Raw genomic sequence first — 15,823 nt, forward strand, 5'->3', positions numbered from 1 at the left:
TTTTTAAGTACTGGAAGTTTTGTTAGAGCACAGCTGCTTTCCAGGTGCTTTGGAAAATGACTATTGTAAAAAATATTCTGTGATATTTAATGAGGTGAATAACAGTTTCTCCTGTGCTAGAGGGAATGTATTTGTGTTGTGTATGGGAGGGTCCTACCATTGTCAACACACTTTCTCAGAAAACTGCCCTTTTTTAATAGCAGGGTCTTAACCTAATTCAAACTTTTGTCCAGGCAAGTCACTGGGAAAATGAATAGCATGCACTACTGACAGAGACCTTAATCAGACCCTTTTGGGCTCTTAGAACTGCATTGGAGTCTCTTGTAGCAAATGTCACTTGAAATCCTCCAAACTAGAGAAAGGAAAGGTTGAAAGAAAGAAAACTACTCTACACTGTCATTTTGCAATCCTGTGAAACCTGTTAAAACTCCTAAAACTAATGATTTGGCATCATGAGGAAAGCAGATAGCTTTTTTAGAAGGATGGGGCCAGAATAATGGGCCCACAAAGACAATACTGGAGAGGAAGGAGGAAAATAGGGGTCAATTCACTGCCTGTTTGCAGTATTCCATACCAGTGAACAAGTGCTTTTTGTTGATACAAGCTACAGATGCAACAATGGATACCATTTTCTACTATCATGCCTGGAAATATAAATGAGCGTATTACATAGAAGACAGAAGAAGCTGTTTCCAGTTAATAAATGGAGGCACAGCAGAATGTACAAAATACTTTTGTCACATGCTATTAGTCGAGACCTTTCCTTCACGATCTCTCTTAGGAGCTAGGAGGTAGCTCTCCTGAAACTAGCTCAGCTAGTGACAGTTCCCCATTTTTTTCAGTAGTCAGCATGCCATGGTCTAAATATTACTTTTCAAAGCTTAACATTTTGTAGTCTTGAGGTCAGAGTCATGAGGTAGTCAATGAAATCACCCTCTTGGAAATTCTGTTGTCTTTTGTAGTTGAACATGTCTAGTATGTTCAGTATAAAGGCAGTGGTGAAGCCTAAATGCTATAGGTAATAAGCCTTCTGATCCTCAGTCATATATGAAGTATGAGGTAATATATATATGAAATATATATATAAAATATAAATAAACATATATTAAATACATCCAATTTGTAATTTTGATGATGCACACTTTTTTCCCTGAACAAATCTAGATATAATCCTCTGTGTTCATCAAAGTTATAGTGCATTTACTATGTATCTGTTGCAGCGGTTGGCAAATACCTCACCAGGAAGTACTCTTTCTAGAAGCAGTCCTAAATTTCATGGTGAACATTCTCCTTTAAACCCACGGTATGACAGGTAAGCCAGGCTTGCTTTTGTTAATTTGAGAATGGCTTGTCTTAGAAGACGAGATTAGTGTTAAGTAACAGACAATGATTCTGTCTGATTTAGAGCAAATGTGTGACCGTAGCAGATGATCCAAAATCTACTAAAGTCAATAGGAATCTTCTCAATTACGTCAGAAAGCTCAGAATAACCCTCTTCAGTAGATGCCATAAACTTATGGAGATGTCAGACAGCCTCTTGTCTGGTGTTGGCCTCTTTTGATTCTAGTTTGAGTCTCAGCCTCTTTGTCTCCAAGAAACTATAAAACTCTTCTGAGGACCTTTGTTAGCCTTTCTCAGTACTTGAGAAATAAAACGTTTTTGGATTTGTGTGCCTTTTTCCCCATATAATAATTAATACAAATATAGGCCTGATTCTTCAAATCACCTCATCTCACACTGACATGCAAGAGTAGTGGATGCACTTGGATATTTATGGGATAAGAGTACAAAGCCACTAAGTTATCTAAATGCAATTAGATAGTCAGAGGTATTTATTTTTCTACTTACTAGATAAAGATCACTGATCAGAACTTCCTCATCATTTCAGAGACTCCCTGAAGACAGTGGGTCCTGGAGGCAGCCCTGGGTGCTGTCAGTCATGTTATGCTTTCACACTTGTTTTTTTTAAACAGATCCATCAGCAAAAATGTGTGTCCTTAATCAATTGATAGATTATTTTGTCTTCTTTTTCTTTCAGTGGTATTCCAAGCCATAGAGAGATCTCTAATAGAGGTCTTAGTAGTCTGCCAGAAAGAAAAATATCTTGGATAGGAATTAAATTGACTTCACTTCACACTTATAATATCCCCATTCATTCAGCAGTGTCCTTCTTATTGTGTTGTCTCCATGTGAGATGTGTTTGCTGGCTGTAAAGTTTTGCTTGTCAAAAGCACTTTCCTGTTTCTGAATGCACAAAAACTCAATTCCCTAATGTTGTACCCTCTGCAGATTTTTAGAGGCATCCACTCTAAGCTGCATATTTCATTCAGTAATTTTCTGAGGGAGTAACTAAAACCTCTCTGCAGGCTTGGTTATGTTGTTCTTTATGAATATATATTAGTACATGCCACATGGTGCAGCCCTTGCATTTCCACAAAACTGAGAAATACAAGGCACTTTAGAAGAAAGTTTACGTGGTAGGAATAAAGTTTAGTCATAACATGTGTGACTTGATAATATCAAAAGACAGAAAGAGATGTGAATGTCCCAAAACCTGTTTGTTTTCAGTACTTTGTCTCCTGACATCAGATCAGCATAAGAGGTATTGGTTTGTATACTAACATGATTTAAGCAATCTGTTCTAAAATGTATGGGGTTTTTTTTTTTGTCTGTAAGATTCATCTTGGTCTAACTTGCCTTAAGCATATATGAAATTCCCGGCTTTGAATTCATAGTTCAGTGCAGTTAAGAATTGCCTGCTTAAGAACTTTATTTCAGGGAATGCCTGACAAACTTAACTTTGTTATAGCATGTACTCTTCCTCAGTAATTCAGTGATTTGATATAGGCTAGTAGGTGAATGAATACAAAGACCGTGTAGGCTTTGATATCCTACAGCAAAGATCACATGCATGCATATGATTATTCATTAGCCTGAAGGGGTGTAAATTAGATGGTTCTGAATGTTACTGCATAGGACAATGATGCCACTGTCACCCCCATTTGGCCAGGTGCGGGGAAGAATTCGACTCAGTAACAGCTTCATAATTTGGTGATTTTCCCCAGTGTACTCTTCTGTGTTGTGCCATCACAGGGGAGCCCCTCTGGGAGCAAGCTGTTGTTACAAGGATTGATGCTGACCTTGTCTGGTTTAGCAGGTCTGTGCATCACATCCATTCCCAACATGGATGTGATGGGCTAAGCCAGACCCTCTCTTCTCTGCTATGACTTGGGAGACCTTTACTGCCTTACTTTTGTTGATGCCTGTCCCTGTCTTGATGAAGGAGCATGATAATGATTGTAGCCATTGTAACCTTTTTTATAAGATTGGTTTTCTTAGGATTCACTCTATTAACCTTCCTTTTTCTGTGGTTTTATTTGCATAAATAAAATCTTTTTTTTTCTGCAATCCATACTGTCATTGCTGCATTAATTAAAATATTTTTATATATTACAGTATCCAGAAGGGGAAAAAAAAGACTTTTAAAGGAAGGTAAAGGGAAAAGAGAGGAATTCTGTGTAAAAGTTTAGGTTTTGCATAGTGTATCAAACTCTAAGAAAATTCTTTAGTGACTTCTTCCACCATTACCGATCTCCTGAACTTGGCTATTCCATCTTCTATATTTATAGCCGTTTCTTATTGGCATGCACATGAACAAATGCTAACAAATGTATTAATTTGAATGAAGTACAGTATGTCAAGGTTGTTTGATGTCTTAGAGTAGGCCAAAATTCACTAAAACATCATATGTATTTTTCTTTTTCTCATGTCTTCATAGTACATCACTTTCTGAGTGTTTTTTAGGTAGGCTTTTTAAAATTAACAGATAGTCATAATTACTGACACTTGGAAAGTGATCATCAGTAACAGAGATGAAATAATTTGATTTGAGCATCCCAAGACATATGATTGAGAAAGAAATTCTTTATAAAGGCAAGATAGGGATTGACATATGTCTTAAACTTAACATTAGCATTTCTAAGAATTGACTATTCCAGAAGGGCTCAGATTTTGTTGGGAAGAGCATTTATTATTGGGATTTATAATATGGAATAATTTATTTTTCCCCCTCCAATATTTTCTTATTAGGTCATCTCATTCGTCTTGTGTCGATGAAGATTATGATTCTTTAGCCCTTTGTGACCCGATGCAAAGGATAAACTGTGAAGTTGACAGCTTACCTGAGAGCTGTTTTGACAGTGGTTTGTCTACCCTGAGAGATTCAAATGAGTATGATTCAGAAGTGGAATATAGGCATCAAAGGATTTTTCAAAGGTCACAGTGTATGCAAGAAGGCTTTGGTGGTGATGCTTCTGATACAGATGTAAGTGCCAGATTTACTTCTTCTCTGAGAAAAGCCTTTGATAGGAGACAAAATTAGCTTCCTGTTTTTAAAATAAAATGGATCTTTGCCCACAGGCCAATTAAAAGTAAATATGTGGGTCATACGTATTTAAATTAATCAGTGAACATTTTTTGAGAATGTATAAGTCGTTCTCTTTTTGAATTTACATTTTTTGATACGTTTTTGGGTAATAACTTCATTTATTAAGTTTTTATTGTTTTTGGAGTTTGTCAAACTGTATGCAGAAAGAAGCTCATTTTCTAATGATAAAAAAGTGGATAGAAATAAAATAGGTTTCTATTCACTTCCTCTTACTATGCTGTGGCTGTGGAGAAAAAAAGCACGTATGAGATAGAATACTGTTAGTTCACACATTGACTTAGAGGCTAAAGTCTTGGAGAATTAAAAAAATCTAAGAAGGTATTACTGTGTTTGTTTTATTGCTAGTAACATTGAAAGAGTTTCTGAGGACTACAAAGTAAAAATAATATCAAGCACAGTGTAATGTGTTTTTTTTTTTAAAAAAACCTGTTCATTTAGTAGACATTAATCTCTGTGGAGACTTTGCTGTGAATAATGTTGATTACAACTGTGGTCTACTTGATTTAGCTTGAGTAATAGCATAGAGAGTAATGTCTTTGGGGAAATTCTTAATGTTTGCAAAATAAGCTTTGAAATAAAGTATTGTCCTAATTGTTTACTGTGACTTTGTTATAAGCTGAAATTTTCTTATAGAAATTAGTTTGCTTTATTAGAGTACTGAAAGAATGGATGCCAAACAATAAAAATGTTAAAAGACAAAATGTAGATTATACTAAACAGCAGAAATGAATGACAACAGAATTATCACAGTATTTTGATTAGAATTGCACAGCTGTATCTGATAATTTATCTCTGTTTAATCCAAACTTTTAAAGTGTTTTACTCAGTCCTAGCTGTGCCTTTCCAGAAAAACATACTTTTCTCACCAGAGAACTAACTCATACTTTCAGGTTCCAGAGATCAGAGATGAAGAAGCGTACAGTCCTGCTAACAGCACTGCAGTTTTAGACTGGAAGCCCTCACGACCAGTTAGTCGAAGCAGCTCAGTTGCTTCAACGAGGAAATACATATCTGCTCTCACCCCTCAGGTAAACAGTTCTTCAGGGGAAAAATGGAAAAGAATGATACAGAGGGGTAGGTTTTTTTTATGAGTTGTTACAGAGGGATTCTTTTTATTTTCAGTCAGATGCAACTGAATGCACTCCAAAATACCCCAGTACAGAGAAGGCTTACAAGATTGTTCTTGCTGGAGATGCAGCAGTGGGAAAATCCAGTTTTCTTATGAGACTTTGCAAGAATGAATTTCAAGGCAATACCAGTGCAACTCTAGGTATAGTTGGTGTTCTTCTTAAAATATTGAAATTAATTTCATTGTTATTTTGCATTGAAGAGGATGAAAAGCTTGCCTTTGTGATTCCTTGCTAGGGATTTACACAAAGAGTTTCTTATGCAGGCTGTGAGACCTAATTGAGTACTAAAGCTTAGTAATAATAGCTGTTTGTAGCAGAAAATAGAGTGCTGGTCTAATTTTTCTTTATGAAGCCTCTGAATGACACGAAGCACCAGAGGAGGAATGTCAGTGCAAGGAGCTTTCAGTGTGTGTATGAGCTTTTCTGCATTTTCCATTGCTTTCTTGTTTTCTCAACACTTCCCTCTTTCATGTCTTTCCTACTATTTTTGTTGCAATTTCTTCAAAGCGTTATTGAAGCTTTGCTTTAAGTACAGCTAGAAGGATTTCTGACTGACTTCTGTATAGTAGTATACTTGTCAGCTAACAAACTTAAGTCTTAAGGATTCCAAAGACTGAATTTTGTCTTCCAATCAAATCATACTTTTATATTTGTTTTATTGCCTCTTGTCAGGATTTTTGGTCTAATTTATCTTTTTCTTCCTTGGTATTTGAAATCGAGTTTTTTATGTGTATTTTCACTTCTTTGATAAAACTGTTTAGCGAAATAAAGCAGTGAGAGTTCTTGCTTGTTGTTCAGAGTGCAATTTCTATCAATTCTTCTCCGAAAAGGCAAATACATTCAGGGGATTATTGCAGTTCAGAAGCATGGGCATGACTGACTGAAATCTCACACCCTATTAAAAAAGATGAATTTTGGATAAACTGTTATATGTAGCCCCTACCTTTTAATTATTTGTGGTTTCTTTAAGATTATTGATGGGTTTTTTTAGACTATACACATGATTCTTTTCAGGTGTGGATTTTCAAATGAAAAGACTAATTGTTGATGGAGAACCTACAGTGTTACAGCTATGGGACACAGCTGGGCAGGAGAGGTTAGTGATACCCTGCACTTTACCTTATTTGAATTATTTTGTTTGGAAAAGTCATTTGCCTTTTTTTCATCTAGCTGGAAAAAAAACATTCATTGTTTGGTCCATATGTAAATATCTGTAAACAGATGCAATTTTTCTCTGCTGAGACCTCAAGACAGGTGGAATGCTTATGTGTCATCTTCGATGATGCCTGAGGTATCAAGAGAAATAGTTGAGGTTCACTGCAAGATTAATTAACTAAATCTGTGTGTCCCTCCTTGGCAATACTAAATGATGGAGTAGATGCATATGGTTTCTTCTGTTTTTAGTCTTTAGCTTTCTATGTCCTTATTACACCTGTATTTTTAAGCAGAACTTTTCTTAGAGATTCCCTTCCCTTCCTCCCTATCTCCTGTTCTTTCCATAAAAATCATGGTCCCGATTTGCATTGTATTTATTATATAAAAACTTCTTTCCAAAGACTTCGGAATTTTGTCAAAATTATCTTTGTATATTGCTGAGTTTATATCCATGATTCTTCAAAATATTGTGTAAAGTTTCCTCAAAATCCTATGACATCTTTACTTGAGAGCCATTAGTTCTTTACCAACAGCTTTTAGGGCTTATTAAGAGGTTAATCTAGTGCTGTGGAAGTCAGTTTAAGATGTTCATTGACCAAGATTTGTGTTGGCTGTATGTACGTAGGAATCCAATCAGCCTTCTTCTCATGTAATAAATTTGTGAAGGATATTTTAATATCCATTGTAAATACCTAGTTACTATACTTGGTTGAGTAGATTGTATATTGAAAGATTGTAGATTGTAGATTGAAAGTTCATGACAAAGATGGCTGTAATTGATCATGAAGTCCTCAAATAATTTTACGGGATTTCCATCTTTTTTAAAGGCAGTAAAGTGAGCAATCAGTTTAGGAAGTTACATGTAGGTCGATCATAGAATCATAGAACTGTTAAGGTTGGAAAAAACCTAATATCTTAGTGATATTAAACTGAACTATTATTTGATAATGTGGCCTTATGCAAATATTTTCTTTTTTTCTGAAAGATTTCGAAGTATTGCTAAATCATACTTCAGAAGAGCAGATGGCGTCTTACTGCTATATGATGTAACATGTGAAAAAAGCTTTATTAATGTGAGAGAATGGGTGGATATGATTGAGGTAAGACCCTTGCATATGTTAGAACTTAAAAGCTATGTTTCACTGCACTATTAGGTTTTTTTATTTATAAAATTATATTAGATGTAAATTGTAATTATCCAGACTGGAGGCTGTCATAGAAATAAAAGCTATGTGGAAGTCCTAAATGTATCCTGATATACTCAGTTAGAATTCAATCTGATACATCTTTGTGTGTTAAAGGATGTTGTGCAATGACACTCTTACCATTCACTTCCTTTTAAAATGAATGTGACAGCATATTTCAGATACCTTCTTGTGGATGGCTTGAATATTCCTTGGAGTCTTTGCATTTTAAACCAATGTATTAGATTCTGTAAATTAGCTATAGCTTAAGTGAAATTTTCAGTAATTCTTTCTACTTATGCTTCTTGTTTTTTTTATTTGAATATGAATTCGCATGTAGTGCAAGGGGTTTTTCTCTTCTGCTGGGGATGCTTAATAGGAGGGAAAGTGGCAAGCAAAATACTTAGTTCATCTTCTGTGAAAGCATTTTCTTTTAGTCATGGTATAGGAGTTGGTTACTTTTCCCTTAGTAATTTTGTCATACAGCATTTAGATGCAGTAACTAATTCCATTAGATTAACTTAACAAATTAAATTCCTTTTTGGGAAACAAGGCTTATGGGAATGGAAACATGTCTTTGCGGGCTGATAGTTAAGCTGACTGCTTACATTTAGAGTGCTTTATAGAAAATTCTCAGCATAGCTTTTATAATTTGTCAGTTTTTTTCTACTAGTGTACAAGACTTTGTGGAAAGGAAATTGATATGACATGATGATGTTAGCCATTTCTTTGTATTGTGAGTGTTCTAGCAATAACAGGATGTGACTCCTTACAGGATGCAACTCATGAGAATATTCCAATTATGATGGTGGGAAACAAGGCAGATCTCCGTCAAGATGTTACAGAACAAGGGCAAAAGTGTGTGCCTATAAACTATGGAGAAAAGCTGGCTATGGTAAGGTCCAAGTGTATCTCATTAGTATAAAATGGTCTTAGGAATTTTTATCTGAAAGCCATATGAGAAACTAGTAAACAAAGGTAATTTTATGCTCATTTGTCCAAGTCAAGTAATGTGGATTCATGGACTTAGCATTAATCTATCGTGTTTTGATGGTGTTTGCTGGGTTAAATCACATCTCAGTGTCTGCTGAGCTGAAGTTCATTATTGGCTCTGAAAAACTTCTCAGTCTTTCTCATAAAAAGGTGGATGGACAGACGACTGAGTTTTTCTGCTGCCGAATAGAAGTTGCCAGTTCAGAACTGGCACACTATTGACTGTCTGTCCAGATTTTGTGTGGAGTATTTTCATCTTCAAGAGACTCTTGTATTCCTGCCACATGTGCGGAAAGAAAAAAATAATTTTCTGCTATAAATAGAAGTGTGAACAAGTTTTTTTTGCACGTATTTATATGGGTCAAAGCGATGCACAAATCCTGTATTTTGTAGAATAATAGGAGGAGTCTTAAGGGTCTTGGATGGATGAATGCTTGCACAAGTGATTGATTATACTGGGATAGATACCATGTCTGTTACTTGTGGAATGATGGTTTTTTTTTGTTAACTTACAATAACCAGATGCTATAGTTACAGTAGCTAGCAAGTTAGGTTAAGTAACCTGTCCTGGCCACTTTCTTACTATTTTACAGTCTTGTGGACAAGAAGATTGAGTTTGAGCATTAAGTTTATAATATGGCTTTTTTTCAGTTTATTAATTCAGAATATACTGATTATAAACCAGAAATAATTAAAAAACAATTACTGTTTTATTTCACAGTACTAAAGAGAATGTGTTGGACAGTGAAAAACACTAGCAGAAATCCTGTTCATTTAAATGTACTGTCATTCTTTGTGTTATTCAGGAAACAATTTGTAATTAAATGTACCCATTCACATGGGAGCCATCTCAGATCAGTTAGCTTAACATTTTATTTTTACTCACAGACTTACAATGCACTATTCTGTGAAACAAGTGCTAAAGATGGATCTAATATTGTAGAAGCAGTTCTTCATCTTGCTCGGTAAGTAACTATGTTTTATTTTCACCTAAAGACATCTGAGTATATTTTATAAAGAGGACATGGTATGTGAATGCACATGGAAAGATACACATATAGTTTTAAAATTGTACCAATGCTAAAAAAATTTGAAAAGAATACTCTGTTAAATCATTATAGATAAATGCAAGATGGCATGTATTCACAGTTTAATGAAATAACATTTTTGCTTGAAAATGTTACAAAGCTCTGTCAATAATTAAAATTTAAACCAGGACTCAGTTACAGAGCCCACAATTTTAAGACCTGTTTGCTGAGTGAATTGTAATTTTAGTTGTACATGGATTTGTTTTCTTGATGATACTTTCATAATTTATTTTGAAATGTAATAATTCTATGTGTAATTATTTTTGATTCTCTTACACATATTAATGTTTATTCAGTTTTATTTCTGACCATTCTAATTGCATATATTTTCTTTGATGTCCCCTTCTCTAAATTATTTACAGATTGAAATTCGGTTTATGTACATTTAGCACCCTGGTATTTCTGTTATAGTGTGTGAGCCAAATATTACAATTCTACTACCTTTTCAAACCATTTTTGGTTAAAGTATAATTTTGAAAGGCCTGTAAGAAAGAAGAAGTTGTGGTTCCAAGAAAGTGGTCTGTAGCCCATAATCAATCATATATGCACAGCTTTTAAGTCTGCATTTCTAAAAAACATCCAACAGCATGCATTTTTTCTATGAAAGTAAATTCATACTTGAAACTGAAGTTATTTGTTTTTGTACTTAGAGCTATGAACATACTCTTTTTTACGGTAAAATACAGAAGCAAATAAAAACTTCTCAAAAGAAAATGGAAGATAAATCAGAACATGGGGGAGTTACTAGATATTAAAAAAATTCATATTTTTATCACTATGAATTGAATAGAAACATCAATATGATTACCAAATTGGAAAGTTGTGAGACACGTTGATTCTGTGCTAATTTATATTGTATTAGCCATACAGTAGATGGTGATGAACTCTGCAGCATATAGTGGTAAAAATAGAAGAATGAACATGAATAGAAATGTGTTAATTGAGTGCAAGTTTTTGTTTTTGTTTTTTACAGTGAGGTGCGAAAACGAAGTGATAATCAAGATGATACAAGATCAGTAACCAGCCTGGCTGGGACACCCGTCAAAAAGTCGGCACTCACAAAAACCTGTTGCAATGTTTAAATGACAGATAATTTTCCTTAACTAAATAACTTGTATATTTAAAAAAACCCAAGTTAACAACTAAACCAAAATTTTTCAATAGTGTTTCCTTTTTATTATGGATTTATACATTTGTATATTTAGAAGCTACACATAATCTTCAAAGTCCAGACTCTACTTTCTACTCATTCAAATTTGTGAAATTGCTTCGCCCCATAGACTCTTTCTTCAGTTTTTTAAAGTAATATTATTCAGTGCAATGAGCTCAGAATCAATGCTACAGTAGTTGCTGCATACAATATTGTAATATATATTCTTGTCTCTACCTGCATGTTTCTTCATGGCATTCGTATTTCTTATATACAGAACGTAGTAATATCCAATATCACTCACAGGTAAAGAAAAAATTACAGCTTCAGTTAATATAATCTCTTTTTGATCGAGTCTGCTTATCTAGTTTATGACAGCCTTAAGTATATGTTGATTAAACATTTCTTAAGAAAACTCCAAACCATTAAGGCTTGCCTAGGTCCAAGTAATCCCTAAGTTTAGCGGAACCAGAATGGTCTTTATCAGGAGAAGACAGTGGCAGGTTCATGGTATTCTGTTGTAGTTCCTCAAAAGTTGGCTAGTTAGAATGTATTTCATTTTGAGTGTTGGGGTTTGACTAAGAAGTGAGAAATAGACTTTATAACTGATCCTACACAGCTAAGAGGTGAAAGAAGCATTTGTCTGGACTATTACAGTTCAAAATTCCAGAGAGAATGTAACACCTGTGATATGTAGAATTGCTGAAATGAGTTATGATCCAATATCTATCTGCCTATTTAAGTTAGATGCATATTGTTACTACGGACTGGTCCAAGTTGTAATTTTTCCTTTGCTTTTTCAATTATCTTCTATTCAGTCACTAACTGAAAGATTGTAATAGTACATAGGAGTCTGATTTAATATATATTTTAGTACATTTTTTATAAGTTTTAAATCAGCAGGTGAAAGAATTGCTGCACATGCACAAGCATTTGTAAAATTTTTTCAGTAAAAGAACCCTGGAATGAACAGCAATCACTTTAATGAGAGTTCCTTCAACTGATTTTAGAAAAGTTCTGAGAAACTTACCCCAGAGGGTGGTAGCTTTAGGTGTCAGCATCTCTAAACTGAATTTTGCTTAAAATAGTTCCCAAGAGTTCCATAATGTAGTAAAAAATTATGGGCATTTGTACAGTTAGCGGTCAAAATCCAGTTCTTAACTTTCACTGATTTTGATCAAAATAGGATAGGATCTTTTCAGAGCCAGAAAACTGTTGTCTTCTCTGTTTCCATTAATAAAACATCTTCAAGCTGAAGCCTAGTTTAGTAAATCAAACCTGGATAAAGTTTCATCAGCTGATGGAAAAACCATATGACTAGTAGCTGTTTGTTGCATTTTATCAGCACTGTATGGCCTGTACTGTGTTATCTCTTGTATAAAACATGGGGATCTGATAAACAGGAAGGTTCATAATTTACAAATAATAAAAAAGTTTCAACTAGGAAAATAATTGGTTTTAGGCATCCTTTCAAATATGTAATCAGAGCAGCTAATCCTTGGGTAATTATCAGAAAATTTTTTACCAAGAGAGAGAAATCTAATGCCAGAATGAATAAGACATTTTATTTCACTGTATAATAGTTCAGACCTAGAAGACAAAACATGTTTGGTGAGGGTTTTTTGAAGTACTAGGAGAATCTTCACATGCTACCTAATTCCATGCAGGAGATTTCAGGGTTGTAGCATCTTCCCAAATAGCAGTACAGGATGCCTCACTGTAGTTCTGAGACTTATCTGAAGCATGTGGCAGAGAATGCAGGACACTCAAGTGTATCAGAAATATGCCTAACCACATACATATTGTTTGCTGTTAACCTTACATTATTTTAAAAAATTAAAATACAGCTTCAATTAGCTTCTTTGAGCAGAAAAGCCAAATTTAACTGACTGCTTTGATGAGGGCCTCTTCTGTGTTCTTTGTGTGAACCCTTCCCTTTGTCCATATGAATGAAATGGAAGTAAAATTAGTTTGGGCAGTGTTTGCAGTAGGGAAAAATGTGGAAGATTATATAGTCCTTGGTTTGTGAAGTGTGAGCCTTCAACATGTAGGCATTTGCATTTTCTTGGGATAAGATCAAGATTATAAATTGTTACTTATGTTCCAAAAATGTTTCTCACTCAGTGTTGTTAGCTTGGAGAGCCTGGACTAGGGATCAGTGTTCTAAGTGTGTGTCCTGAGCTACTGTGTTTGACCAGCTTTGTGGTCTTGGCCTCCAGTAAATGAGGTGCAGTGTTTGCTTAAACATAATTGACACACCTGCATGAGCAAAGTGTTTTGGCTGGATACAGAGAATCACATAAAGTGATTTGCAGGAAGGATTTCTGGAAGTGGTTTTGTCCAGCCTTCCAAGGACCCAAGCAGAGATGGACTTTGGCTAGCTCTAGATTTGGTTATCTGTGGGGTTGGATAGCCTGCCTGTGAAAGTGCTCCAGGACAGAGGTACTCCTACCATTCTGGGCAACATGTTCTCATACTTGTCCTCCTTTTCTGGATAAACATTTCTTTTCATGTCCAACTTCATTTCCCCAAATGACTACACATTTCTAACAGTTTTCCCCCATTCTGTAGAAGAATTTGACTATAACCTTGGTGATTTCCCTTTCAGTATCTGTAGCTCTCCCTTGGCCTTCTCTCCACCAATGTCACAACATCAGGAGTATCTCTTGCAAAATGTCTCTGGGTTTCACATCCCAGAAATAGCATGTGTGCATGTGTAATAATTGCTTTCATATCTAATATTTTTATCATACAGAGGGTGCCATGAGAGTATCCATGTTTGTAGAGAGGCTGGTTGAAGGACGTAAGTTCAGGGACTTGCCTCCATACCAGTTTTTCCCTCTCTGCAGGCCACTGATGTTTTCGATACTTTTGTTTTTAATTTATTTTAATAACCAAAATCTACTTATGTTACTTAGTCAAATTATGTAGCCTGAATCAATTTATTAAGTTCTGTAATTTTTTTGAGTCATGTAAAGCAACTTTAATTTGAAACAGTGTTGTTTTCTAAATAAGATTCAGGGTTGAAGGTTGTTAGCTGTTAACAAAGTTTTACCTTGGAGGAAATTTATGATCAACGTCTAGAGGACTGAAAATGCACTATTAAATGGGGATATAGCTATAGCTCAGTTGGAACTCATTTTAGAAATCCTGTGATGGTCAGCTCCATCAAATTTTGAATGTTCACATAATACTGTGTTGAATTTATGTTAAAGCAAAAGAACTTGGAATAATATTTAAATCTAGAAATTAAAGCATGTATTTATACGTGGAAATAATGAATGCATAATTTTTTCTGTTGTTTCACTTTAAAAGGTTACCTTGTCTTCCGCCTAAAAGGTAAAATGGCAAACATCAGCTTTATGCTCTGACATGGTTGCACTATTGTCCTTTGAATGTTTTTATGGTTTTGTTTAGTACATAAGAACTGTTTGTTTAATCACACAAATTTATTTTTTTAGTCGGTGAAAGTGTTCCCTTAAGACATGTATTTATTTGAAAAAGAAATGTCTTTTATGTTTTTCCACGTGATCTGTAAATAAATTATTTTTATTCAGTTGACATGGAAACATTATTTTATCCTGTATTTTTGACCCTTTTTAATTGTAATTTATTACGCATTTCTGAGGTAATAATTCCTATGACACACTCCAAAAATGTTTTGATCATGTAAGTTCTTGTAACTACTTTGTGCCTGTTTAGCATATATTACTGGCTTAATAAGACAAACTTCAGCTTCTAAGTTCTGTTATTGCCTTACATGGCTTAAGTATTTTTCTGTGTAACTACTTTTGTATTGACTAGAAAATCCTCTGTTAGGAAAAAAAATTGCAGTTATAAATCTGTATAAGATGCTAAAATGTAGTTTAAGGAAAATATCTATAGGCCACTCCTTCAAGGAACATCGTTCAGCTGTGCATACATGCAGATCTCCAAATAAAGTAATAAGTTCTGTGTTAGTGCAGGCAATCCACATATATATCCTTTTAAAGATGTTTTCTATTTTTTCCCCTATCAACTGTTATGCATCAATGGTAGGGTAGCATTTTAGGTAAAAATACTGCAGTCAACGATCCCTGATTCATAAACCAAAGAGAATAATATATTCATGGTACTTCATTATATTATAAAGAAACATATTTTCAAGATGTTTCTAGTTCTGTTAGATAGTTGTAAAAATGGACTAATATCTCATGTACAGTTCCAGTGGCCTTTACCACTACCTCTACCAGACTTGATATAGTGTGTAATTCTCTAATGCTGTCTGGGCTACTTATGGATTAGAGAAGCTTTTTTTAGAGTGCCAGTTATTTTATTATTTATCTTCCACTGTATTACTATCAGTCCTAATCCTTTCTTATTGGTATCCTTTGGACTACTAATACCAATATTTGTCATTATTAATTTTTTAAAGCTATTCCTTATTTTGAGGAAACTTCCTGTAAAAGAAAATGTGACTCAATATGTAAAGTGTTACTGAGTCTGTACAAAGAAGTCCTTTCTCTGCAACTCTGCTCCTTGAGTTACAGCTTCAGATAGCTGGACTAATACAAAATTAATCATGAAGTTGCTGAGTAACAAATAAAACCAAGCTGTGGAAGTTTCCCACTTCATATAAAAGGAAGCATGTAAAATGTGAATCTGTTTTTAAACTAGTATGAGGAAGAAATTGTACC

General features: G+C 34.5%; 1 protein-coding gene across 1 annotated transcript in view; it reads left to right on the plus strand.

Moving 5' to 3' along the window:
- The window catches only part of RASEF (RAS and EF-hand domain containing), a 28,912-nt gene extending 17,833 nt beyond the window's left edge, over nucleotides 1–11,079 (plus strand). The window contains exons 9-17 of the mRNA XM_066569534.1: nucleotides 1,221–1,312; nucleotides 4,090–4,324; nucleotides 5,338–5,475; nucleotides 5,570–5,717; nucleotides 6,592–6,673; nucleotides 7,718–7,832; nucleotides 8,692–8,811; nucleotides 9,798–9,874; nucleotides 10,971–11,079. Of these exons, the coding sequence (XP_066425631.1) occupies nucleotides 1,221–1,312; nucleotides 4,090–4,324; nucleotides 5,338–5,475; nucleotides 5,570–5,717; nucleotides 6,592–6,673; nucleotides 7,718–7,832; nucleotides 8,692–8,811; nucleotides 9,798–9,874; nucleotides 10,971–11,079 (1,116 nt within the window). The remainder of the gene's footprint in view (nucleotides 1–1,220; nucleotides 1,313–4,089; nucleotides 4,325–5,337; nucleotides 5,476–5,569; nucleotides 5,718–6,591; nucleotides 6,674–7,717; nucleotides 7,833–8,691; nucleotides 8,812–9,797; nucleotides 9,875–10,970) is intronic.
- Nucleotides 11,080–15,823: the final 4,744 nt, after the last annotated feature.

This window comes from Molothrus aeneus, chromosome Z (genome assembly GCF_037042795.1).
Source record: "Molothrus aeneus isolate 106 chromosome Z, BPBGC_Maene_1.0, whole genome shotgun sequence".
In the NCBI taxonomy this organism is placed as follows: domain Eukaryota; kingdom Metazoa; phylum Chordata; class Aves; order Passeriformes; family Icteridae; genus Molothrus; species Molothrus aeneus.